The sequence below is a fragment of the Archocentrus centrarchus genome, chromosome 15 (genome assembly GCF_007364275.1).
Source record: "Archocentrus centrarchus isolate MPI-CPG fArcCen1 chromosome 15, fArcCen1, whole genome shotgun sequence".
In the NCBI taxonomy this organism is placed as follows: domain Eukaryota; kingdom Metazoa; phylum Chordata; class Actinopteri; order Cichliformes; family Cichlidae; genus Archocentrus; species Archocentrus centrarchus.
The window spans coordinates 5,416,287-5,442,254 of NC_044360.1; the positions used below are offsets into that span (position 1 = coordinate 5,416,287).

Below are 25,968 nucleotides of genomic sequence, written 5' to 3' on the forward strand. Positions count from 1 at the left end.
TCTTCTTCGATGGCGAGAGTGAAGGGTTCGTTGTGAGTCAATGTCACCATCTGCTGGAAGGAATCGGAAGCGCAGCTGACTGGTGCCAGCTCACTTAAACTAAACCAAAAATCTAAAAGGGAGAGCAGGTAACTGTGAGTTGACCCTTATAAGCCCAACACCTTTGATAGGACCAGTGGAAGAACCTTAATTATTATAGTTACTCAAGTACTTTACTGAAGGTATTTGTATGTTATACTTCTTTTATCTGTGTCTGCATTACACACACACACACACACACACACACACACACACATATATATATATATATATATATATATATATATATATATATATATATATATATATATATATATATATATATATATATATATATATATAGACACACACACCTCATACAGCCACTTCATTAGTCAGCTGCTCGTTAATGCAAATATGTAATCATCCAATCAAATGGCAGCAACTCAGTGCATTTAGACACTGTCAAGACAACCTGCTGAGGACCTTCAAAGCGAGCATCAGAATGGGGAAGAAAGGGGATTTAAGTGACTTTGAACGCAGCATGGTTGTTAGGGCCTATTTCAGAAACTCCTCATTCCCACGCAACCATCTCTAGGGCCTACAGAGAACTGTCCACAAAAAACAAACAAACTAAACAGAGAAAATAACCAGTGAGCAGCAGTTTTCAAATGTCTTGTTGATGTCAGAGGTCACAGCAGACTGGCCAGATTGCTAAAAACAACTGCTGCGAAATTCAGGTGGTGGGGTCAGAAACCGTGTAAATAACATGAAAGCCATCCTGCCTTGTATTAATGATTCAGGCTGCACAGCCACCAGATCTCAGTCCAATAGAGCACCTATGGGATCTGTTGGAATGTGTGCAGCCGGCAAATGTGCAGCAACTGTGTGATGCTATCACACAATATATCATAGCATCACATATGTGGACTAAAATCTCTGAGAAACGGTCCTGCATCTTGTTGAATCTGTGCAACAAAAAATTGAGCACTTCTTCTAGTGTAACACTAAACATACATATAAAGATGCAAACAATAAGAAAAAAAACAACTGATGAAAATTTGAATTCTGATTTGTTTACATGTATATCATTAGACCTGCATTATTGTTTTTGCTCATTAGAGGGCAGCAGAGTCATGCTGAAGAACAACATCTGACAGAAAATCACGTTTAAAGTTGCTCAACGTTAAAAGGTCTTTCCAGCTCACGTGACACCCATTTAGAATCAGGGTTTGATGAACGTGGCAGCTCTGTGTAGCTCAGTGCACGTGTCGGTTTGTTTTTATATTTTCTGCCTGTTAGAGCGACTGGAAACAAACAACAAAGGACTGTTACATTTAAATAAAAGTAAATAAAGAGTTTCTATAGATATAAATTATATATTTTGCAAACTGACAAAAGAATAAAAGAAGGCAAATGAAAAATAGGCAGAACAAAACACCAGGCTCATACAGCTGGCAAATATGTTGCATATATTAAGGAAACAGATAATTAGAAATATTTGTACAGCATATGTTGTGTTTAATCAACTGTTTATGCACAGGTAGAGTTAGTTTAGTAAATGTTCTGTTATTTGGAAGCAGAAAGGTCACCACAGGCCCATCCATCTCCTGTGACAGACTGTCTCTCCGCTTGAAGGCCCTCCTCCACTTTCCTCCCCCACAGCCTCAGTACGCTGCCTCTCTGTGAAAGCTCATGTTATCCTGCCCATGCACACAATCACAGCAACAGCAAAGTTTTGTTAACAGACACAAATTCAGTGGGTTTGCCTTTGATGAGGATGACAACAGCAATTACCTCCTCTCACACGCCTAATCAGAGCATCAGCAAGCTCTGAAAAGTACAGGAGCTGCAACGCTAGAAAAAAAAAATCACAACACTTTGTTTTGTTTTTTTTAGATCAAATATTTAATAGTCTTTCAACTGGTCTTAAAATATCATTCAGTAAACCCAAGAAACAATACAATAAAGCATGCTCAGTATATCTGAAAAGCATGGGGCGTGTTCAACAACACATTTTTGCTGGGGAACCTCGGCCACTTTGTGAACATAAACATCTTTTAATAGACAATTTAGTGAAAGATGAGATACTCTGATGTTAGCGTGAAAAGCTAACAGCCGAGTCTCTATATTGCCATGAAGACTGCAAGTGTAAGCTACCTTTACGAGGTCAGGAACCGACAGCGACCTCAAAACGTTCACCTCAATCATCAGCGGCTTAAATCTGAAGAAAAGGTTCACTGCAAAAAAAGTCGGTTGTTGAAAGCAGCCGAGGCCTCAGAGGAAAAACAGATCATGGAAAAATGTTTCAACAAATATTGTTCTGGAAGATCACTATACAGAGAGGAACAAGCTCCAGTCATTTTACATTTTTACAGCAAAGTAAAACTCTGTTTACAAATTATGCTGTTAAATATCGTGAAAACAACAACCGATAAATTCGTACATCATCAGAATGGAGACTACATCTGTACAACTTTCACATTAAAACAAATAAACCATGCAGTGGCAGAAGACTTCGAAATCCTTCCACATTTAATAAAGACACCCGACTGCCAAATCAGCTCAGCAGCAGCGTCCGGGGGAACTGGAGGGAGAGATTACTGCTGCTACAGAAGTCAGAAAGAATCCAGAATAGGTTGATCACAAGACTTATTTCATCTTTTAGTGCAAAACCTTCTTCCTCTCCTACACGTGGAAAATGAGTACTGACATTTCCTTATGTCAACAACAAGTGTGCCAAAATCCTTAATAATGTTCAATTTATTTTACCCCCTTTAAGTACAGTATGTGGATGAGCGTTACACATCCACACACATATACAAAAAGCTTGATATTATCCTCTTGAAATATTACATATTGCATTCAGTGTGTTGATATAACAAAATCCTGAAAACAAATATAACACCGCGCTTACAAAAGGTAAACACAGTGTGTAACGATTGTTTTAAGCTTAAAATTTGATCAAAAATCAGGATGAAGCTGCTGATCTTAAAATTAAGCACAAATACATGAAATTAGATGTTTATGCTACTGCCTGGGGTGAAGGCTCAGGATAGGTGTTGAGTTGTGATGCTTAAAGTGGACCTATTATGTTCATTTTTTTAATTTCTGGGCACTATTAAAGTCACTCTGCATAATTCACAACTGAAAATAATCCTTGTTTATTTTATATTGGGCCTTGCTGAAGGTCTTCAGCTAAGTTATCTGAAGCAAGCTCTTTTAGGCCCTCTTCCTTTAAGACTTACTTCTGCTTTCTGACTGGCTGCTGCTCAGAGCAGAAGGTTGGAAACGCAGGTGGGACTTCTCTGTTACAGGCAGTGGTGTCTGTCTGAGATGTCCATAAAAACCAGATGAGAAGTGGGACTGAGAGAATGCTTATCATTTCTTTCAAAATCTGGTTTTGCACTGTAAATTCATCCCTCAGTGTGAGGCTGCCAGCGCTGAATTGTACTGTACCGTCATGAGGCAACTGAAGGAAATCTAAAGGAAATCATTTCAGAACAGAATTGAAGATGAATGAGCTCTTTGGACACTAAAACAACCTTTACCCAGATCAGTCAGCAGACGTGTCTCCCTGCAGCAGTTCACTAAATGAAAATCAAATTTAAGGATCGCAGTCGTGACACACAAAATGAGATCCGGCGTCCGTCACAGAGACTCAAGTGCAAGAAAGCAAAATGGGACTTTCACTGAGGGACCTAAAAATAGCAGCCACATCGAAAACGTGCCAGAGGTGCACCAGAAGATGACTTTGAATAGGAGATCAGACAAATTTACAGCAGATGAGGTTTTTGATATTGTAGCGCTATTCTCAGAGCTCCTTTAAAATAAAAAAATTAAAAAAAAATCAAACCTCATGGATATGATAGAAAACAGGAAAAAAATAATAGAGCTCATTTAGGATTTAGAAAGCTGGAGAATGCATTATAACAATAAGGGTCTTCACAAGAACAGAGAGACTGCATCCTGAAGAGTATAGAGTATTAATGATGATGTGCCATCAGTCTGCAGTATCGAGAGTATGTGAGCATGAAAAGCTGTATGTGGGCAGGAGAAGTAAAGATTTAGCCTCTCCTGCAGTTCCAACACTGAGGTCATCAACATCCCAGCTGCTCCAGTAAAGCTGCTCCGAAGTCAGCCACAGAGCCTGAGGTTATATTACTGTTACTAAGAAAGAGAAAGCAACTGTTACCTCGTATTAACCCCTTAAACTCTAATCTTTTTTGTATTTCCACCTGAAAGAATTTAGTACCAGCTCCTAACTGTGAGTCCCGACAGCCTTGGATGGGAGATACTTGGGAGAATTTTGAATTGCATCTTTTTTGTCCTTGAGTGATTTTAAAACCCCGATGTTACTGATTCAGCTTTTAAAAAATTCTCAAACAAACGCTGTGCTGAGTGTGTTTTTAAAATAAATGCAGACTGCTTGCAGTACAGCACTGAGTACTCCAGGGTAGAACTATATTAGCACTGCGGTTTTTTAAATTGTGGACATTGTTTTAGCTGGCAGGACAAATAAAAGGGGAAAACAGCTGCTTAGAATTTGTTGCATTGTAGTGGCTGTGATAGGGTCTGATGTGTGTTCAGTGATCCTCAAATGATAGATAGATAGATAGATAGATAGATAGATAGATAGATAGATAGATAGATAGATAGATAGATAGAAATACAGTCATGCAGTACAAAGTGTTGAGATTTAAAAGTAACAGATGACAGAAAAGAAGGCTTAATGGGTTCAGATTAAACACTTGTCTTAAACACACAAAGTGCATGCTAGAATGGAATAAAAAATAAATTGTTAAAGCATTCTTCCATTAAAAAGAAGTAACAGTCTATATAAACTTGATTTTTTTACTCTATCACATCCCCTTCATCAACATTTCCTCCTGTTCTGATGCACTTGATTGATTTACTCCATGCTGCTTCCATTGATCCATTTGTTCTTCCTCATTCCCCCCTCACTCCTCCAGGTTTTTTCCCCTCTTCAGTCTTCCTCTGACAGAGCTTCATGCGGGGTGGAAGGTCGCGACTTGCTGTGGCCTCTAACCTCCAACTTCCTGTCCTGCAGGAAGTCTCGAATCTCTCCGGGCAAACACTGGAACTTCTCCTGAAACTCTGCCTCCACGGCACCCTGCAGCTGGAGAACAGCACACAGAATCACATGTATCCTGACTACAGATCGCCTTTTAGAGGTGTTCTGCAGTTAAGGTGGGATTATGTAAAGGCAAATTTAGAGTTGAGACAGATAGGTTGTACATTTAGGAATGCAACCAGCTGTTGTGAGCCGTTTTTGCCAACACTCGAACAGCTCCAACATGGCTGCCAGAGGCCACACTGGATCCTTTAAACGCCCCGCGCTGACGTCAGCGCTGCCTCTAAAATGTGTGGGTGTGGGCAGACAGCCGCGCCAGCTTGGAGCTCCGTGTACAAGAAATGTTCCTGTTTAGTGCATTCAAGCATGAAGTATGCAAAGTGGCTGGTGGCACAAACCAGCATGGCAAAAAAAACCCAAACTTAATCTTAATCATGGACAAAAACAGGGGTGTGAATTAGTATTTACCTTTGGTTTCTGGTCTTGTATCTCTTGCAGGAGATCGTTGTGCTGCTCCACCAGCTGTTCATGGCGCTTTGCCTGAGTCTCCTCCAGCTGAGGATAAACAGACAGACATACACTTCGAAGCATTTTATGATTGCAGGGTTGCACTAAATGGAGAGAGTGTTGCAGCCATAAAATTTTCATAATTGTCTCTTTGGAATTCACTTTATGGAAAGGCCCATAAAAGTTCCTTTAACCTCATCTGCTGCTCACCCTTTTAATGTTCTGGACGACTTCATTGACGTAGGACTTATTGATCTCAATCTTCTCCCTGGGAACATGCAGACAGATTGAGATTGATTGGATCTGAGATAAATATTTTTCTCTTCTAATGAGACTAGCTCAGTGCACGAAGTAGACGAGCAGGCTGCAGCAGCTAGATAAATACTGGAATGTGTATGTGTGTTTATAGATCGTACTCCTCAGCCAGATGTTTCTCTTTGGTCTTCGCTTGGTTGATCTTCTCTGTTCTCCGTCGATCCATCTGCCTCTTCAGCTCCTTTTTCTCCCTGCAGCAGCAGGAAGAAAGATTAGAGCAAATGTTTGGGGAAAAACTTGGTATCAAGTTTGTAGAACTGCACTGGCTAAAAGTCTCATAATTAAATGCAAGTATCCTGTGAGGGATGGTTAAAATAATATAAGGTACATATAAACAGTCACACTTTTTAAAGGAGACATCTTTGAACTAATCATAGAGTTGATTTATTTCCAAGTCTTTTTAGAAGCAAGTCTAAGTGTCCACAGCCATGTTGGTAACCGTTCCTGGTATTTGAGGGATCATCCAAATTAACAATATTTCAGTTGTCACTACAACATAAAGCTTAAAGTATGGAATCACCTGTTGAATCCAAAGTAAGGTTTTCAAACTTCCTCCTGGATGTTTAACTCCAGTGCAGCGACTGGGACCATAAACCCACCAGGAAAGCATTTACTGAGGTCACAGCTCAAGACATCGCCTCTACAAGCTGATTCATATTTGCTAGTAGAACGAATGAAAACATTTCTGAATTGGCTTCACTTTTCAAACCAGTCTTTCATGCCCACCTAGTACCGTATGGGGGCTAAAGTAACTCCATGAGCCCTATAAGCTATTTTTCAGGTAACGATTTATATTTTTAAACTCTTAAATGCATTTTTTTGTTTATTTTTCCAGAGTTTTGCATAGCTTCCATCATTTAATACGAAAATACTTTATATACTTTATATGGAGAAAAAGAAATCTAGCATATTATGATATCTTTATGTTTTTTAATATAAATATATCTCAAAATGTTGTCAGTAGAGATATCTGAGATTGTCTGGAATGTGATAAAGTCAAAACACTGATTATAGCTTAATTTGATGGAAAATGTGCTTCGTGCCCCAAAAAAAAAAAATGAAAAAAAAAAGACATGTTTTGTTTACTGAAATATGCAAATACATCCAAACAGGAACACTTCCAGAAACCGTTGTGAACACAGTTCACGGCGCCATCCACAAATGCAGGCTAGAGCTCTGTCACAGAGAGAAGAAGCCATACGTGAACATATGTGAACACGATCCAGAAACGCTGCCATCTTCTCTGGGCCAAAGCTCGTTTAAAATGCACTGAAGTAAAGCAGAAAACTGTTCTGAAGTCAGACAAATCAAAATTTGATATTCATTTTGGAAAACATGGTCATTGCATCCTCTGGACTAAAGAGGAGACGGACTGTCCGACTTATTCTGAGCGCTCACTTAAAAAGCCTGCATCTCTGTTAGTGTGGGGCTCCGTTAGTGGCTATGGAATTGGACATCTGGAAATGCACCATCAATATGCTCCCATCCATACAATGTCTTTTTCCAGAGAAGGCTTTGCATATTTCAGCCAGACAATGCTAATGCAGCTATTACAACAGCATGGCTTTGCAGTAGAAGAGTCCAATGCAGCCTTTCACCAAATGAAAACATGACCAAGAAGACATAGGATAGTTGAGCAGCTAGAATCCTGTATCAGGCAAGACTGGGACAACATTCATCTCCCTAAAGTCCAGCAGACGGTCTCCTCACTTCCCAGTTGTTTACAGACTGCTGTTAAAAGAAGAGGAAATGCTCTTCAAGCTACTGCTGCTATGAAACTAGCTCCCTAACAGCATGTGGGATTCCTCAGAGCTTAAAGACCCGCGAGACTCCAGCCACAGATTTTTATCTCACTTGTCACAGATGTCTTTGAGTTTCTTTATCTGGGTGTTGTGACTCTCCTCAGCCAAACTGGTCAGCCGCTCCGTCAGCTGGAGGGAACAAAGACACTTGTTCACACAAATATATTTCACAGTCATGTTCAAAATTGAAGCTGCTAACTTAACACAAGGCCTGTCAAGCATAAGACTTATTGCTACACAAGCTGGGAGGGAGAGGGTCACTGACTGACACTTAATAGCATTTTGTCTTCTGGGGAAGATGTTATGATGAGTTTCCCTTGACAAAAATACGTCAAATGTGTTCAATCAAAAGTGAAAAAAACGATATTTCTGTTTTAAGTTTGTTTTGTTAGATTTTACCGTTTTAATGTGTTCTCTCTGGAGATACTTCTGACTGTAGTACTGCTCCTGCCTCAGAGCCAGAAGCTGCTGATGCTGCTCCTCTCTCAGCTGCTGGAGACGCTCCTCTTTCTCACTGTCCGCATTTGAACTCCTGACGAAGGCAAATAGAACATTTTTAAAATGAAACACTCTTTCACAATAACAGGTGCAACTCAGAGAATGCTCACACACACAAAATGATAAGACAAAAAAGGTAACAGTTACCAAAAAAATGCAAAAATAACATGGTATATGTGTGTGTGTGAGTGTGTGAGTGCGTGCATGCTGCACCTGTTCTTGCTGCACTGTCTTGATGTCTTCTTGTACTTGTTGTTGAACTCTCTGAGGAGCTCTGATGTTTTCTTCTGGTGTCTTCTCACTAACTCCTTCAGCTCTTTAAACTGGCGTCTCTGCTCCTTCTGGTAAACTTTGGACTGCTGCAGACTCTCCAAGGTGCACACTGGCACATCTGTTACCACAAACAATCATACAGCATACAGCATACTAAAAGACTGTGTTAATTAAAACTCTGGCATCCTTGCTATACTCAGCTTTTATATATATGTATATAATATATATTATATTTAAGATACTCTCAATGTAAATTTTTCTCATTAATTATTTTTAAGCTCTCTATCACTGATTTGGAGTTTCAGACAAGTGCAGATAATAAAGTTTAATATGAATCATGTAAATACTGACCTATCAAAACACTTAAAACCAGGTCCTCAGTCTTGGCTGCTGGTTTGGCTGCATCTAAAATGTAGAAAAGAGAAAATCCAGACTAACTCGATAAACAGTAAATTTAGAATTTGTTGTATTTTTTAAAGTTATTAACATTAGAATATCTACAGTTTACTTTTACTGGTCTTTTAATATTTAACTGAGTGTGTACATCATCACTTGCAGGTGCGAGCTACCTGTCGTGGCTGCTTGTTGATTGGCTGCGGAAGCTTTGGGCGTGGTGGCAATGGGGGTGTGGCCTGCTGGGCCAGAGGCAGGGCTGAGCCCGTTTTCCAGTGGAGCTGATTTCAGATCAGTCTTACGCTCCGCACAGCTTTCAGTCTCATCCTGGAAACCAACACCAAGACCCCTTTACAGACAAACATTTAACTTCGAAGGCAAAGGCTGAATGGAACTGAAGCAGGTCTGACCTCAGTCTGCAGGTCCTCCTCGCCGTCCTCCAGCGTCAGGGCTGCCAGCTGTTTGGATCTCTGCTCCAGAAGGTTGACATATCGGATAGGGTTCGACAGAGCCTCGATTACATCTAGAAGAAACATATAGAAACATACAGAGCTGACAGGATTGACTCAAGGCCTATGTGGACATACAGATCATGAATATTTGTATACATTTGACCAGTTTGACTAACATGTAGCAGTTTCATATAAGAGGAAGAAGCCACAAATTAAGAAACAAAGTATACATTAAACAAATTAATTTGCCTCAGAATATACCAGAAATATTAAAAATTAATGTAAGCATGAATTCATTTATTAACAAAATGTATCTGCCTTTGCATAAATTCCCATATTTATTTACACATTCATGTAATTTTTCCTATTTTTATTTAGTAACTTTAGAAATTTAAATGCATTTATGTAGAGATTTCTCACTGTATTATTTTCAATTTGCCTTTTATTCCCCCAAACTTACTTTCTTTTTACTTTTCTTTAAGTATTTCTGCTTCATTGTGCAAATTATGTGAAAGTCATTGAGCTGTAATGGGGCCCATTCTCGTTTACTGGTTGATCAATATCAGAGTTCATATATTGTACTGCTTCGGATGAGGGCAGCAGCAATAATATTTATTTATTTACTTATTTGTGATTTATCAGTTTTGTTCCTCCATAAAAAAACAAACAAACAAAAAAAAAAAACTGCTCACTCAAGTTTAAATGCATGAATGATGCTCTAAAAGCTCTTCAGGTGAGGATCGAATAAAATATTTCAGCAGTCGTGCTTAATCATGGGGTTGAGACAAAAGGTTCATTATAATAATAAAACCTTTATTCTACTGCGTTCATGAATGTGCTCAAGAGATTTACTGAGAGGAGTGTGTTGCTGCTAACTGACCAGCCAAAGAGGCGCCCAAACATTCAGCAAACCACTTCAGAATAAAAGGACATGCCCTGTAGGTGGCACCACAGAGCTTGGGAGCCTGCATGTGTCACAGCAGTGGATATTTTGCATCCATGTTATACTTGGTTTTGTCATGTTTAGATAAAAAAGCAAAAACATGAGAAAAATCTTTTAGTGCAGCAACAACAGTCGAGCAGCTTGTACCTGCAAACGTATCTGGGACATAATCTTTGACTTCAATGTAGACAAACACAGCTGGTAGAATCAGAGACTGATTTTTCTCATTCCTCAAGCCGATGTAACGATAACCTGCAGAGGAAACATGCAACAATCATCTGCGTTATTTAGAAAGAGGAATATTTAACACAATGTGTAAATCTTGGCAATAAATTTAGAAAACAGTAAGAAATGCAAAAAAGTTTTTTTGCAGACCAAGCACAAGTGACGTCAAATTACACAGAAAAAATAAATAAAAACATATGTAGCTTATATTAGTCATGCCTCTGCAAGCTGAGCAGGTTTTTGTTTCCCAGGAGGTAAAGTAAATAGAAAACTACTGACTTTTATACTCTGTACTACTTTTATTTTATCACCAGTTCATTTTGGGAAAGTTTTGACAGTTATTGTCTGCTAAGCTTTATGACACAGTGCTGCATTTTTACAAGCAAAACACAATAAACTGCATAAGAAATATGGAAAAGAAAACTGCAACAGAAAGCAAGTGAACTCATAGAAAGTCAAGCATACATGGACAAAGCTCTTACAGGCACATTTCATAAAGCAGCCAGCAGTCAGCACCAAAGATACTAAAAAAAAAAAAAACCCCATTCAACATCTGACAGATAAATATTTTAACATTTAACAACAGGGTGAGAATAAAAGCTCGAGATGAATATGACTACACCAGCTAAATACCTGGTCTAATGGCGGATACTGGAATAATTCGATGGCCAACAAACTTCCCTCCTTCCTCAAAAGCAGCAATTCTCAGCGAGGCCAGGGTAGGAAGAATCACCTGTGAAGAGAGTTGGAGTCACACTCTTAATAGGCAGATCGGACTGTACAGGTAAGACACCTGACTCACCGTAACGCACCTTTTTAAAGACAATTGGCTCTTCGTCCCACACTGGGTTGATGGCGTTGTTGTTCTGAGAGGTTTTGGTCTTCAGAGCTTTCCGCCGCGTGTCTGCAGGGAGTCCAAACATCTCCACCTCCACATACACCCCCACCCTCCGTTCAGTCAGGAACTGGCCTGAAATGACCTAAAACACAGGGCTCACTCATATTCATTTAAGCATATATTAAAGGACGCAACAAGATTTATACAAATAGGAGCAGTAACAAAAAGAAAGCACTGCAGATATACCTTCACAGAGAGGGTATTGGCTACAATGCCGTCCACTGTGTTTTCTGTAAAAGGGTCAAAGTGTTTGTCTGGACGTCTCATGAACTCAGGCTTCAGTCTGTAGCCGCTCCGGCCATTGTACTCGAACATGAAGAGATTCAGCTGCATGGACAAATCTGGAACAGAAAACTGAAGTTCAGGTATATAAAGGCTTAAAGCTGAGTTTGAGCTATACAGCTGCACTCAAGTTGTTGTAGCAGAGCAGCAGTGGAATTGGTTATTTTGAGGAATCAGTGGCCTCTGAAGTACAATTCCTCTTGACAATGGTAAGTAGCTAACAAATAGTACTTCCAAAGCTTGGATTGGCTTGGAGAGGCATTCAATTCCCCCTCTACCTTAATTTAAAAAGCTTGAGTGGAATGCCTTTGTACTAAAGCAAAGACAATATAATGCTTTATAATGTCTCTGGGACTCAAAAGAATCCTGAATAGGAGAATTCTGCAATTCCAACAATGGCATCTTCTCTACGACAGCCAAACCACAGAAAAGTCAGTAGTGATGTTGCAATGACACAAGAGCACAATTAGGTTTGCAACAGTTTCAACTGTGTCAAATGTTTTTTTCTTGGCTTACTGCAACTAATGTGGATTAGCACAGCATTTGTTCGGCAGCTCTGCAGAGACGAGCCGGAGATGGACTGAGCCTTAAAATAATTTACCAATAGTTTGGTAATTCAGAGCCACTAGCTGACATCCAGCATTCCAGAAGAGCTGAGGCATAAAATTTGATGAGTCCACTCTGGTTCCTTTCGGGTAGATACGACTCAGCTGGGATTTATTATATCTGGTTAAAAGGAGGTTAAGGACTAATACCATGCTTGTGTATATACATTTCTACAGCTACTGCACTTGTTTCTACATGTATTGCATCATCATATATGTTGATTTAAAATGTATTGCACCTTATAACTGCTGGCACAGAGGGCAGTAAAGTTAAAACTTAATCAGAACTCACTGAGTTACAAAGATTTCTGAAGGTTAACAGAAAAAGCGAGAAAAGTGGGAAATGAATGAAAAGTATTAATGCGACGGTGCCTTGGTGTGATGTAACTGTGGTAACTGTTGCCAAGGATACTCCACAAACTCCACTGGCGACTTTGTGAGATGCTCCAACGCTTTGGTCTCCACAAAAGACGACATGTGGTAACAGCGGGCTGCCTCTACACAAACGCACATGAAAACAAGAGCACACACATTTCTGAGCAATTATCTCGGCTGCAAACTTCTTCCTGCATCTACAGAAAGTCAACAAATTAAAGGAACTGCATGAACCCAGCGACCTCTATGAGGGGATGCTATGCTGCGGGGGGTATTTTGCGTACATGTTTTGGCTCCATTAGAGGGAACGATCAGTGCAAATCTTTACAAGGTTGTTCTGAGTGATCACCTTTGTCCCACAATTAAAAATGCCTCTTCTAGGATGCCCCCATCCACAGGACACATAGCACATCCCTGTCCTATGGCCTTCACAGTCATCAGATCTTAACCAAGTTGAAAGCCTACAGGGGATTTAGACTGAGGTGTTAAGTGCCCAGCGTAGTTGTGTGTTGGTAGTTGATAGATGGTACTCAGAGCTTTGGAGATGTGAGGCACAGCTGTGCAGTCACCAGGGGGCAGTGTCAAAAATATGTGGTACAGTCATTAATGTGGGCTGCTCATGCTTATGTCTTGCTTGCTTGTTGTTGTTAGTCCTTTAGCTTAGTCCCTCTATAATGGAGGAAAAAATGGTCATAATAGATGAAGAACGTCTTTGTGAAACAGAGTGAAAAATAATGAAAACTGTCTAACGCAGCTCTTATTTGTGCTTTTTTGACCTTTGCTTTTTTCAAACTCCTTCCTCTTCTTAATCAGCTCCATTTTCTATTTAAACCAACTTTTCAGCCAATCACCGTTCATCCCACGTGTTTTATTACTGCCATCAGTCTATGTACTGGTATCTTTTTGGTATATGTGTATCAGTAGTCTCTTTGTGGCTGAATTCAATTCAATTCAGTTCAATCGAGTTTTATTTATGCAGTGCCAATTCGAGAACAGCAACAACAACAACAGTTGCCTCAAGGCACTTTATATTGTAAGATTAAAAAAATGTCAATATCTACAAAATTAGACAAAAAAACAAGCAAACAACAAAAAAACAATTAGATGACCCCCTGTGAGCAAGCTCTTGGAAACAGTGGGAAGATAAAAACTCCCTTTTAACAGGAAGAAACCTCTGGAGGAACGAGGCTCGGGGAGGGGCAGCTATTTGCCCAGACCAACTAGAGAGGAGAGAGGAGAAAAATGGAGGGAGACAAAAAAAAGGGGAAACATTTCCACAATTGCTCTCCCAGCACAGCCAAAGACCCACACAATGTGCACCAACATGGGAGAGTGACTCCTGAAGTACACAGCACTCTCCACCACCATCACCAAAATACCAAATGAGGAAATATTTTTTTGGGGGGGGAATAGAGCAGGCAACAGTGGGCTGACATCATGTGACCTGCCTGTTGCAAGCACCACTGGATTCCATCAGTGAGAACACAACGGACCAGGACTACCTCTACATGTGTGAAAGGGAAACTGTAGACAATTACGTACCTGAAATATTTATCTCCTTTGTCCCATCATCAGGTGTTAAAACTGCTTGAGTCACTTTACGTTGATTTTTCCTTTAATTTGTCACCTGACTCTAGACACAATTTTACTAAAAATCTTACATTAGATAATTTGTGTTGACGTACACTAGACACAGTTGCTATATCACTACAAAAGAACAGATCTGTGATGGGCTTTTCTTACTCTTGGAGGCTTCGAAGGAGTTGAACTTGGTAGGCTGGACGTAGTTAACCAGAGTTGACATTTCCTCTGTTGCCACTGCCTCCCTCTCCGCTGAGCCCTGCAATAAACGACAACAGGAATAAAGTTTAAGTGTCACATATCCAAAGCATAGCTTCAATGAGATGAGATACATCTTTTTCCATAACATCTGCAGGGAACAGCAGCTGTCATCTGAAGTAGACATTTTGTGATCCTGTATTTCTCTACACAGCACTCAGTAACAAAAAGAATGGCGGTGGCAACAGAATCTGATGTTAAATACTAATACCAACACAAAAGTATCCAGCAACATTAATTCCAATAAGATGCTCAGGTAGACTTTTTAAAACACAAGTGCACACTTGCGCACACACTCTAACCTACTCTCACGTCGTTTTTTTGTTTATCCCGTTACTTTATTCTCTTTATATTTGTTTTCAATCTTTCACTCTCATCTCTATAATGAATTCCGTCTCTCGGTCTCAACGCCTAACACACTCGTCTGGTCTGTTTGATATCGCCTGCCACATTATATCGCTTCTACTTTCATTCATTTACATTCAGCTTCATGTGAAACTTAAAGGAGAACTCTGGCATCAAACACACTTCAAAGACTGTTTTACTCTTGGGGAGTAAAAAAACAAAAAACAAACACATTATATAAAACCTCTCGTGGCTCTAGAAGGAGCTGCAGAAAATCTGATAAATGACCTCAGGTGATTTCACTCAAGATAGCAAGTTTAAAAGTTAGAAAGAAGTAAGATTACTGGACCTCTGGAGCCGGTGGATCACCTCCGCTCAAGGCCACATTAGCTATTGATAGTGCAATATAAAATTTATGATCGATCTCTCTGTGGTTGCACTGTAGGTATAGTGGAAACACGAACATGTAACATGCTGCATCTGGCTAACATCTCTGGTTCAGATTTATGGTCAGGCTATCGGTGACAGGTCAGGAGAATTCAACCCAGTAAAGAAACTGGGAAAGGGCAGCTGCTGAATGGTGCCACGAGGAGGTCCCCCTCATTTTTGTTGCATTGATGAAGAGCTGAGAGTTGTAAACATACACTGATGCAGATTCTTGCCACATGACCAGCAAGTGTAGCTTATGAGACAACTGAAAAATATGGGAGAATGTGTTAAAATAACTGCCTAAACAAGTCCCTGGAGGCGTTTCATAATGGCTGCACAGCGGCAAGACTTGCTTCCATAAAAAAATCTGTAAGTACTGCACAAGAAAGCACCGACGTGAAAGTCTCTTTTTCAGGCTCAGATTGGCTGTGTGTTGCCACCTGCACCTTTATGATTTTATAATATGCGTTATCCTCATCTATGTATTTATTTAGAGGCACACCAGGTTAGTCTGGCTTAAAAACAGGATAATCCCAAACAGGTGATTTTTCTATTCTCTTTCCCAGTGAGGTGGGATATCGCAGTGTCTGTGTTTTTCCTACAAAATCTTAATAAAAATAATCCAACAACATTCACTGCAACAACTGCAGCATCTCTGCGATACTGCAGCTTGGAAGAAAGCAAAATTAGAAAGGCTTTTTTAATACACATTTAATGTAGTAAAGTAATGCTACAGTCAGTACAGTACTGGGTCAAGCCCACCATGAACTGCAAGAACAAACAACAACAACAACAAAAACAAAATGCAGAGATGGTAGAGATACAGAAGAAACCACAAGACCAGCTAGAAAGACAACAGCAAAAAATAAAGCACAAGCAACAGAAAATAAACAAACTAAAAAAACAGCAAGTGTTCACATCGACCCACAACAGCAATATTCAGGGTTCAGAACAGCATTAACAATGACAATGGCTTAAAGAATAAACAGCAAAACCATAAAAATAAACAACACTTGTAAACATTAACGAATGGCGACAGCAGTGAGGGTGACCCTCTGTCAGCTCTGTTCGATGTCACCACTGACCTTTTTACCATCATCATCTTCATCATCATCATCTTCCTCACTCTCAGCTTCCATCTCTGTTAAAATTAAACAAGTCTTCATCATCTCTTCGTCCTTTTGCCTTTTTTTTTTTCCAGATATAAAAGGCCAGAATAACACAGTTATTCAGCTGACACAAGAAGACGATCACGGCTTAAAAAACAGACTCCAAATAAAATACAGTCACATAAATACTTCAGTTTAATAAGATCTGGCCTAAAGCTGGGGAAAACAGGTAGAGACTGATAAAAGGATTCACTGGAGGTAAACAGCTAATCAGGCGTGATTGAGATAACTGTCCAGAAATTACACAGTAACACAAGAATTTGGTAGCAATTTAGGAAACTGCCTGAGAGCAAGAAGGGCCAATTTTTGCCTCAGCTGTACAATAAAATCTGTCCAAAAATAATCCAACAGTAGATAATCGTTCACAGCATCTGAGCAACACATGCTAAACTCAAATCTATGCTCCACAGAGCAGAACACAGAAGCAGGTACCAGAAGATGTGTAAACAACCCCTTCTGCTTTAACTCCTCTGATGCTGATTATTCAGCCCACTCAGGCAGTCATTGTCTAAAGGGTCACGGCCGCTGTGTGAGTATGTACTTCAGCACGGATACTGGTCTGATCTTCATGCGCAGTTGTGCTCTCAGTCCCTGTTCTGTTTTCAGCATCTGCATGTCCAACATGTCAATAAGCCTCCCTTATTTCCCTCTGCTCTGCTATTTAATTGCTGAAAAGAGCTTCTGACCTCATCTGGGATGTCCTGCTCATTACTGAGACATCCCTGATGAGGTGCGGAAGATGATACTTTGGGCCAAAGATTTTCAGGCAAAGTCATGATGAAAATTGCGATTTAGAGAAATGTACTGTCCTCAGTACAGGGACCTTTCAGAAAGCTAAAAACTACAACATGATTTGGGGAAGTAATCAGATTATTTTTCCAGGGTCTTTAAGATATAATCAAATTTCTCAGGGACTGCACTGAAGCTACAGCTCTGCCACTGTGCCTTTTTCAAATGATGCTGATTACCCGATGACTCATGTTTGTGAGGACATACGTCCGCTGAATGTAAAAACACTTTGAAAGAGATACAGAGAAAGCGTTTTTCGGACATCTGATGCCCTTAAATTACAGGCTGAATACGCTTCGGTTTTTAATGTTTTTTTCAGCCCCACGCAGTTGTTGAAACTGTCTGTTTTGGTTTTTTGATACTGTCACAGCTGAATACATTTCACTTGGATTTCTGGGGTGAAAAAAGTCCTTTTTGTCTTACCTCCCGTGTTGTTGCTAGGAGACACTGGCTCATTGCTCTGATTGGCAGGTTGGTCCGTCAATCTCTTTGTGTCCGTGTTGTTGGAAGGTTTGTGGGATTTCTTGTTCTTGATGAGAATTTTGCCCATCAGCTCCTGAGGACTGGGCAGGGGGACACCTGACTCCAGCTGCAAATATACACAATAGAAAAAAGAAAAAAAAGAATTTAAACTGCTGTCCGGTCACAACACACACACTTTCAAATTTTCAGCAGTCACTTTTTCTCACAGGGTATTTGTCCAGAGGGTCGATCAGTAGAGCGTCTCCAAAAATGGATCGACAGTATTCAGCCATTTTAGCCTGCTGCTTCAACCTGATAGGTGGATAAATGGATAATTAGATACACGGATAAAAAAGAGCTTATATATCAATCAGGATTTTACAGACATAAATAATGAGATTCTCACGAGTCCACGTGGTTTTCAAAAGACAGGATCACAGGGAAGGGTGATGTCTTGAAGGCGCACTCTGCAATGGCTTCAATCACCTCCTAGGAAATAAAAGGCAAAATGACAGCAGAAGAAAATAAAGATATTATTTATATTTCAGTCATTGGCCACTATAGTCAAAAATAGATTAGAGCAATTACGATTTGGTGGCCAATGACTCGATTCTATCCTCCCCACCTTTCCACACGTACACATATGTGGAGACGGCAGAAAAAGAGGAGCTTGGGTTTAGGTGGGTTGCAAAGTGGCTTGCAGATATTAAGTAACTGAAGGCAGGCTTTTCAGGGAAGGCAGTATTTAAGTACTTATTTAAGTAAGACAATACTAAACTGCATACTACATTTTTTACAGTGGCGTGGCTTTATAGTGGAAGAGTCCTGATGAACTGGCCTCACAGTTTAGACCTTAAACCGATTTAAAATATTTGGTGCTTTATGAAATGAAAAGTACAGCAAAGAAGAGCCACTTCTGTAGAGGAGCTAGAATCCTCTATCGGACACGAATGGGACAACATTCCTCTCCCAGAAGTCCAGCAGCTCGTCTCCTTCCCACACGTTTACAGACTGCTGTTGAACACAGTGGTAAACGTGACTCCGTCCCAACTGTTTCGTGACTTGCTGCTGCGATCAAATTCAAAATGAACTGATTTTTTTCTTAAAATGGGACATTTTCTCAGTTTAAACATTTGATATGTTTGACATTTCCATTGTGAGTAAAATATTTGTTGACGATTTGCAAATCATTGCATTGTCTTTTTATTTACATTTAACAGAGCATCACAATTCTGGGGGAATTGGGGTTGTGTAATGCACACCACAAATGATGTGTGACTCATTGTACTGTGTGTGTGTTTTTTTTTTAAATTTTCCATAGACTTTGCAGTTATATTGTTATTGCGAATTCTTAGGGCCGTGATAATCATTCACACAAAGAGCACAACAGTCTCTCGGAGAAAATGAATGTTTTTAGCCCGCTTTTTAAAAGTTAATGCTCAACACATTTTATGCAGTCCAGCAATCAGGACCATTTAAAACACACAAATCGGCCTCTTTATCAAGTAGAAGATCTAAGCCAGATGACTAAGAGGTTGTAATCAGTTCTTAAACTAGCCAGATGGTGTGGCATTTTCATACAACCACAAAAACAATGTGAGCAATCAAAATGAGGTTTAATCCAGTTCAGTTCTATTTATATTTCTACAGCACCAAGTCACAACAATCATTGTAGACGTTACAACATTATAGAGAGAAAAACAATAATCGCCCTGTGAACAAACTCTTGGTGAGAGCGTGGAGGAAAAAAAAAAAATCCTTTGAACAGGAAGATGTCCAGCAGACACAGCTTCAGGGAGGGGCAGCCATCTGCTATGGCCGCTTTGGGTGACTGGGAAGCAAAGAAGAGCATAAAGACCAAACAGGACTAAGACGAAACTGCTGGATAAAATAAACATTTTCAGCAGGAGAAATGACTTAATTTGCTTCCTAAATCTACTTTCTTTTTGGTTGCATGATAAGTTTTTTACAAGTCTCTGGCTAATTTCATCCACACTCAGACACACCTTAAAGGAGATTTCTGATGTCATTGTAAATCCATGTGTGATGACAGGCTCCTCCTCAGCAGTTCGTCCTTTCCACACATCCAGTTCCACACAGCGACACCCGGCCAGCAGAACCTGCCTGTACATCTCCACTGAGGAGCTCCCTGCCAGCTGGCCCGCTGAAACCCACGGACAAGAACAAATGATACAAAACACGGCCATAGAGTTAAATACAAAGCTGCTTCCTGTCTGTGTAGGTTCTCAGTCATCGAGGTCACGGTCCTCTTGGTAGTTTTGGTTTGTTGGTACATTTCAGCTCTCATCCAAGAGCCCTGGACCTGAAGATTGCTGACCCACTATTGATCATATGAGCTGTCACGTGAGCCAAGGTGTGAAACAAGGCGTGGGTCATTACTGTCACACCTCGCCCTCTTGCATAATATACAGCTTGTTCCATCAAATATTTCCTTTTTTACTGTTGGACAAGCAGGGAGTTTGCATGCTTATAGAAGCGGAAGAAGCAGGAGACACTTGAATCCCACCAGGCCATGATTCAAACCTCCCTTTTTAGGCCATCTCGTTTTAGACTCAGGTTCAACAGGCCTTGGGTCTGTGCATAATTTTGATTAAAATGAAAAATGTTATGTGTGTGTATGAAGTCCCTTTGTGTCCCATTTCCTTTGTGTCTTCGTTAATGTTTGGCCTGTTTGGGAAAATTTGTGTGAGAAGACCTTTTTCTTTTTTACTGCTGCAGATGTGTGGTTGATGTTTAGTGAAGGTATTTTTCTGGGCTGTTGTTTAGCTCTGTGTCACTCTGAATAACTATAATGGCTCTCTGTGTAGAGCTGTGTGTTCCCCTGATACTCTGCTTTGTTTGGAGAATTAAACTGTCACAAAGTGGGAAGACTTTGGATGTGTTTGAGTTGCAACTAATAAAAAGTTTCAGTGTGGACTCTGGTAATTCACCTTTTCTCCTGTTTGTATCAGTAGATAACTGAACAGACAAATAACTAAGCACCAGACTGACTTTTGTTCACAATTTTTTTTTCTCCTTCACACACTGAAATCATCACCTCACTTCCTCCCTCCTAACGAGTTGCCATGAAAGAGAACTCATATGGATCAGCCTGTTGATGGAAAGTAAGCGATTCATTCCTGGGTGTTTAGGTTGAGAAGGACTTGTGCATGCGTACCTGTCAGGTAGGTATTATGCGATGAGTTGATGAAATAGTGTGACAGAGGGAAGCTCATGTCTTCAGACTGATCCAGTTTGTCTGGTGGAATGACTCCATTCTCATCACTGGACAGATAACTGGAGAACGCCTGGACGGAGATCTTGCCTAAAAGTAATGTTAAAACAAACACACAACCATCACAAGACAAAGGTGAGAAACATATTCCAATAAACATCAGTGGATTAAAATCAAAAGTGGCCCCTTTCATGCTTCCTTAATATTTCTATAAATACACGCACTGGCCACTTCATTAAGTATACCTGTTCAACTGCTTGTACACATATCTAATCAGCCAATCACATGGCAACAATTCAATGCATTTAGGCATGTAGGCATGGTCAAGATGACCTGCTGAAGTTCAAACTGAGCATCAAAATGGAAAAGAAAGGTGCTTTAAGTGACTTTAAATGTCGCATGATGGTTGATGTAGATTTTCAGAAACTGCTGATCTACTGGGATTTTCCCACACAGCCATCTCTTACATTTAGAGAGAATGGTTAGAACAAGAGAAAAAATATCCAGTGAGCAGCAGCCCTCTGGGCAAAAATGCCATGTAAATGCCAGAGGTAAAGGAAGAATGGCCAGACTGTTTTGAGCTGATAGGAAGGCAACAAAACTCAAATAACCACCCGGTACAACCAGGGTATGCAGAAGAGCATCTCTGAAAGCACAACATGTGCACTGAAGCAGATGGGCTACAGCAGCAGAAGACCACAGTGGATGCCATGACTATCAGCTAAAAACAGGAAACTGAGGCTATAATTTTCACAGGCTCACCAAAATTGGGCAACAGACTATTGGAAAAAACGTAGCCTGGTTTCATGGGTCTCAATTTCTGCTGCGACATTCAGATGACAGGGCCAGAATTTGACATAGACAACATGAAAACATGGATCCATCAGGTTCAGCCTGGTGTTGGTGGTGTAATGGTGTGTGGGGTATTTTCTTGGCGTCCTTTGAACCCCTTTGTACCAATTTAGCATCATTTAAATGCCAAATGAGTATTGCTGGTGACCATCCCTGATAGGTGCTTCCAGCAGGATAACACACCATGTCACAAAGCTGCGATCATCTCAAACTGGTTCCTTCAACAAGACTGTGAGTTCAGTGTGACAATGAGTCCAACATTTGGGAATGGGAGCTAGAACCCTATTGGATGGATGAATGCAATTTTTCTATGAGATATTCTCTCATTTGATGGAGAGCACAACCTAACACAACTATATTCAATGTCAGCTGGTGTTCAGTTGGACTGAGATCTGCTAAATGTAAAGGCCATAGCATCACTGCCATACTTAAAAATTCCAGTGACACCTTGTGTCCTTTGACTGGGGTCACTGTCCTGAAAGAAACCTTTGGGTCTTTCCTTTAATTTGTCACCCCTCCTTTGACTAATGTTCTGGGGAGGAACTGTAATATAATATAAATCTAATAAGACAAAGGGTTATTTAGTTGTTCTCAAATGTAATTAATCTTGATGCAAATTTATTGTCTCAAGCAAGACTACAAGTAAAAATCAAGGAAAATAAAACAGAAGTCCAACAATCCCTTTATAAGCAAACACCTGTGTGGAGAGAAAAAAACTTTGTTTCTTACACAGCAGCATTATTATCTCAAAGATAAAGAAATAATTCAGGAGCTGATGCTAGACACAAAGTAGATACATCATTTTCTTCTGGCAGGATCCATCAAAATTACACTGAAGGTATGTAGGTGAGTTAGAAAGGTAGTCTGGTATCAACTGGTACCATATATAGAAGTGCAGGTATCAAGTATCTTTAGCTCTTTCATAAAAAAAATGTGTCTAAGTGTGTACCTTGCTTCAGTTGTGCCTGGTCATGTTGGTACCTCTCCATCACAGTGTGTGTCTGTGCGGGGCGAAGAGGTGGGTAGAGGATTTCATTGAGCCTCGGGTCTCTTTGCTTATTGTTGATGAACTCCGTCATCTGATCAACTGACAGCATCCCATCATTGGCTCCTCTACAGAGCAGAGAAGGTCAGGTTGAAAGAGAGAATGGACCTCAGAAATTTACATACCATACTTGTACTAAAGAACCACTGCTGACTGACGTGCTGCCTATTCTGGCACTCTAGCAATAATGATTTTTACAGAAAAAGATATACTGCTTTCCAAAGCTAGAAACATTTTTCTAGATAAAGAAAACTGCTGCAATTACAATACTACAAAACTCAGAATATTTTTTTAAATTATTATTTATAGATTTCTGTTTCTTTGACATAAGAATTTGAAGTCCTGCTCATACTATTATAGCCAAGAGCTGTTTAATTGTGTCCCTGGAATCACAATGACGTCAGATTTATTTGTGATAATTCCTTGAGAACAACAAAATTTCCAATTGTGACCTATCTTGCGATGGTTAAGGCCTTAGTCACACAGCCGAGAGAGCTAGCACATTTTTCCCTCACTGGTTGTGAGGGAAAAATGTGTATTCCAAGTGGCTGCTGGAGATGGCTGGCAGTCCCTTATGTGAAATGGCTCGCAAAGTGCAAAGTATGGTGCTGCACCCAAAATCTCCTTGGGATTGATTTGGTCACTACCAGGCTGCCAGTAGTTTGCATGGAGGATGCTGGCTTGTCTGTAAACACTCTCACCAAGTGGTACTGAAACTGTGAAAAGTGCAACACAAAGTGGAAACGGAAGATGTTTGCCTTCAAAGTAAAAGTCGCTCTTTTGAAATGTGTTAGTTGCAATGGTCAGACACAACTTTTAATTTGAAGATGAACATTCTCTGCTCCCAGATGGTGTTGCACTTTTTCCAAGTTTCACTGTAGCTCAGAGAGTAAATGGTGTTAATAATTTGATGAGATAATTTGGCATCATTAATGTGAACTACAGCAACCAGCTAGCAATCACGTGGAGGTCTTTGGCATAGCACCCTCTTTGCAACTGACTTCACCTGTGTCATGGCAGGCCGCCGTGCAGGCAGGAAGGAGGACCCCAAATAGCAGACTCGGGACAGGTGTAATTCATTCACTCGCTTTATTTACCCCAATCTGACAGACATTAACATGAGCTCTCCCTGGCATACACTTAACGGAGAGACGTGAAACTAACTAGACTTGACTTGAGCAAACAGACGTACATGCAGGACAGCAGAGAACAACCATCAATGCCGCGACAAAGAACAAAGCAAACCCAGGGGCTTAAATACATACAGCAGGCAATGGTGGGTAACAAGAAACAGCTGGGGAACACAGGGCACAGGTGAACAGAATCTACCTAATCAACAAGGGAAGACAACTAGACAGGACACACAGGGAGTACTAAACTATCAAACTAAAACAGGAAGTAAACAAAGACATAATGCAGACTAAGCACAAACCCATAACCCACTGAAGACCCACATGAGAGAAACCAAACATACATAATCAGAGATAACCAAACATAACCAAAAGAACACAAAGCACTGGGCCACCGGCCCAGGATCATGACAGTACCCCCCCCTCAAGGGCCGGCTCCCGACGGCCGCAACGAAAACAAAACCCCAACCAGGGTGGGAGGCGGGGGACCAGGACGGAGGGCTCGAGACAATAAGGCCAAAAGGGCAGCAAAGTCCAAAAACGAACTAGTACACAAACAAAAGCGGCAGCACAAGGCTGGAAAAAGAGTCCAAAAACAAAACATGAGTGACCAAACACCCCAAAGACACCATTCAGGGGGCCTGCCAAGGAAACCACAAAAGTGGCAACTCAGTCTTGGGGGCCGCCCGCGCCGCCAGCGGCGGCGGCGTGGACGTGGCGTGGCTTGAGGCCGCCCCGCGCTCCCAGCGGCGGCGGCCGCAACGAAGAGGAGTCACTGGAGGCCGACCGCGCTCCCAGCGGCGGCGGCGAAGAGGAGTCACTGGAGGCCGACCGCGCTCCCAGCGGCGGCGGCGAAGAGGAGTCACTGGAGGCCGACCGCGCTCCCAGCGGCGGCGGCGAAGAGGAGTCACTGGAGGCCGACCGCGCTCCCAGCGGCGGCGGCGAAGAGGAGTCACTGGAGGCCGACCGCGCTCCCAGCGGCGGCGGCGAAGAGACGTCACTGGAGGCCGACCGCGCTCCCAGCGGCGGCGGCGAAGAGACGAGACTGGAGGCCGACCGCGCTCCCAGCGGCGGCGGCGAAGAGACGAGACTGGAGGCCGACCGCGCTCCCAGCGGCGGCGGCGACGAGGAGGGGCCACTGGAGGCCGACCGCGGGGCATGCGGCGGCGGCGAGGGGGAGCAGACACTGGAGGCCGACCGCGGGGCATGCGGCGGCGGAGAAGGGCGACCCCGGGCTCTGGTGGGGAACCCTCGGGTGACGTGGAGCGCTCGGACTGAGCAGAGACCCCCACCGGCTCGGACTGAGCGGGACCCCCTGGCTCAGAGCGCTCGGACTGAGCGGAGACCCCCATCGGCTCGGACTGAGCGGGACCCTCGTGCGCGGAGCGCTCGGACTGAGCGGGACCCTCGTGCGCGGAGCGCTCGGACTGAGCGGAGACCCCCATCGGCTCGGACTGAGCGGGACCCTCTGGCGCGGAGCGCTCGGACTGAGCGGGACCCCCTGGCTCGGACTGAGCGGAGACCCCCATCGGCTCGGACTGAGCGGGACCCTCTGGCGCGGAGCGCTCGGACTGAGCGGGACCCTCTGGCGCGGAGCGCTCGGACTGAGCGGGACCCCCTGGCTCGGACTGAGCGGAACTCCCTGGCTGCATTGCAGGGCGCGCAGCCGTCTCCTCCGACGACTGGGGCTGCTTTGCAGATAGATCGGGTGAGTCAGATGGTGAGGATGAGGGTGACAGGAGAGCTGACTGAGGGCGAGCTAGTGCTACAGGAGCGAACTGCGTGGAAGCAGACTGAGACTGGGAGGTGGCTGGAGCTACAGCAGACTGAGGCTGAGGGAGAGCGGCTGGCTGAGAGCTAGGGAAATCAGGCTGCGTGGAAACTGACCGAGAGCTAGGGAAATCAGGCTGCGTGGAAACTGACCGAGAGCTAGGGAAATCAGGCTGCGTGGAAACTGACCGAGAGCTAGGGAAATCAGGCTGCGTGGAAACT

The 25,968-nt window shown here is 42.0% G+C and overlaps 1 protein-coding gene across 1 annotated transcript in view; it reads right to left on the minus strand.

Annotated features, from left to right (window-relative positions):
- Nucleotides 1-1,946: 1,946 nt before the first annotated feature.
- LOC115793156 (1-phosphatidylinositol 4,5-bisphosphate phosphodiesterase beta-1-like) overlaps nt 1,947-25,968 on the minus strand; it is a 38,676-nt gene continuing 14,654 nt past the window's right edge. Inside the window, exons 9-32 of the mRNA XM_030747995.1 lie at nt 22,751-22,914; nt 20,893-21,039; nt 19,721-19,878; nt 18,121-18,203; nt 17,942-18,026; nt 17,676-17,841; nt 16,380-16,435; nt 14,425-14,521; nt 12,719-12,803; nt 12,303-12,427; nt 11,606-11,760; nt 11,334-11,501; nt 11,155-11,254; nt 10,444-10,548; nt 9,312-9,424; nt 9,078-9,228; nt 8,860-8,913; nt 8,449-8,626; nt 8,137-8,269; nt 7,790-7,866; nt 6,037-6,126; nt 5,831-5,888; nt 5,582-5,668; nt 1,947-5,158 (exon numbers count right to left, since the gene is read on the minus strand). Coding sequence (XP_030603855.1) covers nt 5,006-5,158; nt 5,582-5,668; nt 5,831-5,888; nt 6,037-6,126; nt 7,790-7,866; nt 8,137-8,269; nt 8,449-8,626; nt 8,860-8,913; nt 9,078-9,228; nt 9,312-9,424; nt 10,444-10,548; nt 11,155-11,254; nt 11,334-11,501; nt 11,606-11,760; nt 12,303-12,427; nt 12,719-12,803; nt 14,425-14,521; nt 16,380-16,435; nt 17,676-17,841; nt 17,942-18,026; nt 18,121-18,203; nt 19,721-19,878; nt 20,893-21,039; nt 22,751-22,914 — 2,788 coding nt within the window. The 3' untranslated portion in view covers nt 1,947-5,005. The remainder of the gene's footprint in view (nt 5,159-5,581; nt 5,669-5,830; nt 5,889-6,036; nt 6,127-7,789; nt 7,867-8,136; nt 8,270-8,448; nt 8,627-8,859; nt 8,914-9,077; nt 9,229-9,311; nt 9,425-10,443; nt 10,549-11,154; nt 11,255-11,333; nt 11,502-11,605; nt 11,761-12,302; nt 12,428-12,718; nt 12,804-14,424; nt 14,522-16,379; nt 16,436-17,675; nt 17,842-17,941; nt 18,027-18,120; nt 18,204-19,720; nt 19,879-20,892; nt 21,040-22,750; nt 22,915-25,968) is intronic.